Consider the following 5,656-nt stretch of genomic DNA (forward strand, 5'->3'; position numbering starts at 1 on the left):
GCCAACATGGTGAAACCTTATCTCTACTACAAATACAAAAATTAGCTGGGCGGTAGTGGCACATGCCTGTAATCCCAGCTACTCAGGAGGCTGAGGCAGGAGAATCACTTGAACCCGGGAAGCGAAGGTTGTGGTGAGCTGAGATGGCACCATTGCACTCCAGCCTGGGCAACAAGAGCAAAACTCCATCTCAAAAAAAAACCTGTACTGCCCAGGCGAGTTGGCTCATGCCTGTAATCCCAGCACTTTGGGAGGCAAAGGTGGGTGTGGATTGCTTGAGCCTAGGAGTATGAGACCAGCCTGGACAACATAGTGAGGCCCTTATCTATTATAATTTTTAAAAAATTAAAACAAACAAAACCTGTGCTGTTCTATCCACCTGACCATTAAAAAAACAAAAATAAAAAACTTGGAAACAGTCATGAAGAAAACTCACAGACACAGCATAATCATTAAGGTGAAAGAAAACTTGAGTTTTCTTCAGTAGGTAGGGCAGAAATACTCAGATAAAGAATTATGAGAAATTATAAATGTAGAGGTCAGAGAACACAAATTTAGCAGTGAAGATAATCATGTATCTGAAGATCAGATCAAAAGAAATGGGAGAGAAACATTAACAAAAGATATAATAAGAGAAAACTTTTCCTTAGAAAACCAAGACTTGGATTATTACATGAAAATGAGAACAAAATAATTGTTTGGAAAATTTCCCAAAACACACTTACACCTTGGAAAAGAGATCAAAATCTTATTGAATGTATTTAATTTTCTTCTATTTTCTTTTTTTTGAGACAGAGTCTCACTCTAGAGTGATCAGTGGAGCGATCATGGCCCATGCAGCCTCAAACTCTGAGGCTCAGGCAGTCTTCCCATCTCAGCCCCCTAATTTAGTTGGGACTAAAAGCACTCACCACCATGCCCAGCTAATTTTTCTACTTTTTGTAGAGATGGGGTCTTACTATGTTACCTAGGCTAGTTTTGAACTCTTGGGCTCAAGCAATCCTCCCACCTCAGCCTCCCAAAGTGTTATGATTATAGGTGTAAGCCACCACGCTCGGCCTGTATTTAGTTTTATATATTAAATTTGGATTTAGAATATACTTTTTTTTTTTTCTTTTTTTGAGACATAGCTTCACTCTGTCACCCAAGCTGGAGTGCAATGGCAGGGTCATGGCTTACTGCAGCCTGGATTGAACCTCGTGGGCTCAAGTGATCCTCTTGCCTCAGCCTCCTAAATAAATGGGACTACAGGCACATGCCACCATGCCCCAGCTAATGTTAGAATTTTTTGTAGAGATGAGGTCTCACTATGTTGCCCAGGCTGGTCTCAAACTCCTAAAGTGATCCTCCCTCCTCAGCCTCCCAATATGCTGGGATTACAGGCACAAGCCACTACACTGGACTCTCTAATACCTTTCTATGAAAGATTCTAGTTCTGTGAACTAGAATCAAAGCAACTTTTATAAATCAAAGTAGAAACTTTGATTCCCTATGTAAACTAAAACAATAAAGGCAGTAACAAACTATTATTATTATTGTTGTTGTTTTTTTGAGACAGAGTCTCACTCTGTCACCCAGGCTGGAGTGCAGTGGTGCAATCTCGGCTCACCGCAACCTATGCCTCCCAGATTCAAGTGATTCTACTGCTTCAGCCTCCCGAGTAGCTGGGGCTCACCGGCAACTGCCACTATGCCTGGGTCATTTCTTGTATTTTAGTAGAGACGGAGTTTCACTATATTGGCCAGGCTGGCCTTGAACTCCTGACCAAAGTGCTGGGATTATAGGTGGGAGCCACCGTGCCCGGCTGCAATAACAAATTATGATTGCTTATCTCAGCATGCACTATGCACTTATTATTACTATAATAAGGTAATAAGACCAAGAAGAAAAAAAATCTGCCTTTTTTTTTAATTTTTATTTTCTTTTTGACACAGAGTCTCGCTCTGTCTAGTGCAATGGTGCGATCTCAGCTCACTGCAAACCTCTGCCTCTGGGTTCAAGTGATTCTCCTGCCTTAGCTTCCCAAGTAGCTGGGAATACAGACACGTGCCACCACACCCAGCTAATTTTTGTATTTTTTGTAGAGACGGGGTTTCACCATGTTGCCCAGGCTGGTCTCGAATTCCTGACCTCAAGTGATCCACCTGCCTCACTCTCTCAGTGCTGGGATTACGGGTGTGAGCCACCACGGCCGGCCAAGTCTGCCTTTTATCTTTGTGAAGATGTAACAGATGCTGTCCAGGAAAATCACATACAAGGGTTTTTTTGTTTTTTTGTTTTTTTTGAGACAGAGTCTTGTTCTGTTGCCCAGACTAGAGTGCAGTGGTGTAATCTTGACTCACTGTAACCTCTGCCTCCCAGGTTCAAGCGATTCTCCTGCCTTAACCCTTCCAAGTAGCTGGGATTACAGGCACACGCCACCGTGCCTAGCTACATATGTACATCGATAACTTTTGATTGATGGTTGAATCTTTGGGAGGCCGAGGTGGGTGGATCACCAGGTCAGGAGATCGAGACCATCCTAGCCAACATGGTGAAACCCCATCTCTACTAAAAATACAAAAAATTAGCCAGGGGTGGTGGCACAGGCCTGTAGTCCCAGGTACTCGGGAGGCTGAGGCAGCAGAATTGCTTGAATGCAGGAGGTGGAGGTTGCAGTGAGCCAAGATTACACCACTGCACTCCAGGCTGGCAACAAAGCGAGATTCTGCCTCAAAAAAAAAAAGAAACTATGACCACATTGCCAGGTGCAGCAGCTCACGCCTGTAATCCCAACACTTTGGGAGGCAGAGACAGGATTGTTTGAGCCCAGGAGTTCTAGACTGGCCTGGGCAACATACCAAGACCTCATCTCTACAAAATAAAAAAAAGAATAATTAAAAAAAAAAAAAGAATAGGCTGGGCACGGTGGCTCAAGCCTGTAATCGCAGCACTTTGGGAGGCTGAGGCGGGCGGATCACGAGGTCAGGAGATGGAGACCACGGTGAAACCCCGTCTCTACTAAAGATACTAGAAATTAGCCGGGCGAGGTGGCGGGCACCTGTAGTCCCAGCTAATCGGCAGGCTGAGACAGGAGAATGGCGTGAACCCGGGAGGCGGAGCTTGCAGTGAGCCGAGATCGTGCCATTGCACACAATGTGGGCGACTCAGCGAGACTCCGTCTCAGAAAAAAAGAACATATGACTGCATCTTCTATGATAATCCTTTCAGCAGGCACAGCCTAATTCCTGTCCCCCGGAGTGGCACTGGACTTCTGATAGGAAAATGTAGAGGTGACGACGAGTGGCTTCTGAGCCTAGTTCATGGCCATGCTCATTGTTGGATCGACTTACTCCAGGGGAGGCCAGCTGCATGTCATGAGTCCACTCAAGCAGCTGGAGGGAGAGCTCCATGAGACAGGGAACTGAGGCCTCCAGCCAAGAGCCACTGAGTGCCCCGTCGTGGAAGTGGATCCTTCAACCCCAGCCAAGCCTTCCTATGCCTGCGGCTTCTGAAAATATGTTTTCCTCTTCTGCCAATATTTTGATTGCAACTTCATGAGAGACCCTGAGCTGGAACCATCTAACTCTCCTGCTTCCAAATTCCTGGCATACAAAAACTGAGAAATCATGAATGTGTTGTTTTAAGCCACTATGTTTTGGGCTAATTTGAGGTGTAGCCAGAAATGAGTCATTTCCTCCTTTAAGCACGGTTGAAACTGAGCTGTAGGTAATTCATATACAACCTAACTTTAAAAGGGGTATCTATGTCTTTTTTTCTTTCTCTTTTGGACACAGGGTCTCAGTCTGTCGCCCAGGTTGGAGCGCAGTGGCATGACTGAGGCTCACGGCAGCCTCGACCTCCCAGGCTCACACGATCCTCCTGCCTCAGCCTAACTGAGCAGCTGCGACTGGACAGGTGCACCATCACACTCAGCTAACTTTTTGTTTTTATTTTTTGCAGAGACAGAGGTCTCACTATGTTGCCCAGGCTGGTCTCAAACTCCTGGGCTCAAGCGACCCACCCACCCATTTCGGCCTCCCAAAGTGCTAGGATTACAGGCATGAGCCACTGCATCCAGCCCCCTTTACCCATTTCCACTTTGATAGTTGACCCAGCACATTCATGTAGATCCCCTGAAAGTCAGAGTAGTAAGGGGGTTAGATAGACACTCCTGGGCTTCAGTGGCTTTCCAGGTCATTTAACTAAAACAACTTGAGTAACTGACTTAATCCTTCTAGGACTCAGTTTCCTGATCTGTAAAATGGGGGAGAATGGCAATCTCTACTTCCTAGAGGGTGTTTTGAGAATTAAAGAACAGGGCCGGGCGTGATGGCTCAAGCCTGTAATCCCAGCACTTTGGGAGGCCGAGACAGGCGGATCACGAGGTCAGGAGATCGAGACCATCCTGGCTAACACGGTGAAACCCCGTCTCTACTAAAAAAAAATACAAAAAACTAGCCCGGCAACGTGGCGGGTGCCTGTAGTCCCAGCTACTTGGGAGGCTGAGGCAGGAGAATGGCGTAAACCTGGCAGGCGGAGCTTGCAGTGAGCTGAGATCCGGCCACTGCGCTCCAGCCTGGGCGACAGAGCGAGACTCTGTCTCAAAAAAAAAAAAGAAAAAGAAAAAGAGAATTAAAGAACAGAACAGGCTGGGCCCAGTGACACATTTGTAATCTCAGCATTTTGGGAGGCCGAAGTGGGCAGATCACCTGAGTTCAGGAGTTCGAGACCAGCCTGACCAACATGGTAAAACCCCGTCTTCACTAAAAATACAAAAATTAGCCGGGCATGGTGGCACCTGCCTGTAATCCCAGCTGTTCAGGTGGCTGAGGCAGGAGAATCACTTGAACCCGAATGCCTGTAATCCCAGCTACTCGGAAGGCTGAAACACGAGAATCATTTGAACCCAGGAGGCAGAGGCTGCAGTGGGCCCAGATTGCGCCACTGCACTCCAGCCTGGGCAACAGAGCGAGACTCTGTCAAAAAAAAAAAAAAAAGAAAAAGAAAAAAGAGAAGGAAGAGAGAAGAAAATGAGTTGAGCTTTGGAATCTGTTGTGGTCACAAACCAATAATTCTCTTGCCCAACTACAGATCTGTGTGGGATGTCTCATTGGAGGTGCTTTGACAATACTGTGCACGCCCCACTGAGTCACAGCTCAATTTCGATTGTGCTTAAGGGAGGAAATGACTCATTTCTTGTGCTGACACACCGGGTGGGCAAAAAGCAATTGCGATTCCAGGAGGTTTGAGATTCCAGGAGGTTTGCAATAAATAAAAAGGAAAGTTGCGCCAGAGGCATTGGTGATAAAGATCTTAAGGGAGGAGTCTCTGATCACCCCACTAGGTGACGGCAGCTTTGGTGACCACTAATCCAATGCTCTCACCTCCCTCCCTCTGTATAAGGGCCCAGTTTATAAACTAAATGTGCCACTGGGTAGACTGGGAATGTCAGTAACACCTGAAGGTCCTTTAAGGAGGGATAAAGAACAATAAAAAACTTTCCCTGAGGAAAAATAAAATCTTTTCCTGAACCTCAAGCTCTCCCCTGACTATTATTCTCCAAATATTTGCTGGCCACAGGTGGCTCAAGACTGCACCCATGAGAGGACCTCACAATGACCTATTTCTGTGACCTAACACCTGGGCACCTCTCCAGACAGTGTTTTAAAAGTGG

At 46.3% G+C, this 5,656-nt stretch overlaps 1 protein-coding gene across 1 annotated transcript in view; it reads right to left on the reverse strand.

The window, feature by feature from the left end:
- Positions 1-4,074, reverse strand: part of LDLR (low density lipoprotein receptor) — a 43,968-nt gene extending 39,894 nt beyond the window's left edge. Inside the window, exon 1 of the mRNA XM_011954953.1 lies at positions 4,033-4,074. Coding sequence (XP_011810343.1) covers positions 4,033-4,074 — 42 coding nt within the window. The remainder of the gene's footprint in view (positions 1-4,032) is intronic.
- Positions 4,075-5,656: the final 1,582 nt, after the last annotated feature.

This window comes from Colobus angolensis, unplaced genomic scaffold (genome assembly GCF_000951035.1).
Source record: "Colobus angolensis palliatus isolate OR3802 unplaced genomic scaffold, Cang.pa_1.0 Scaffold39, whole genome shotgun sequence".
NCBI classification, from domain to species: Eukaryota; Metazoa; Chordata; class Mammalia; order Primates; family Cercopithecidae; genus Colobus; species Colobus angolensis.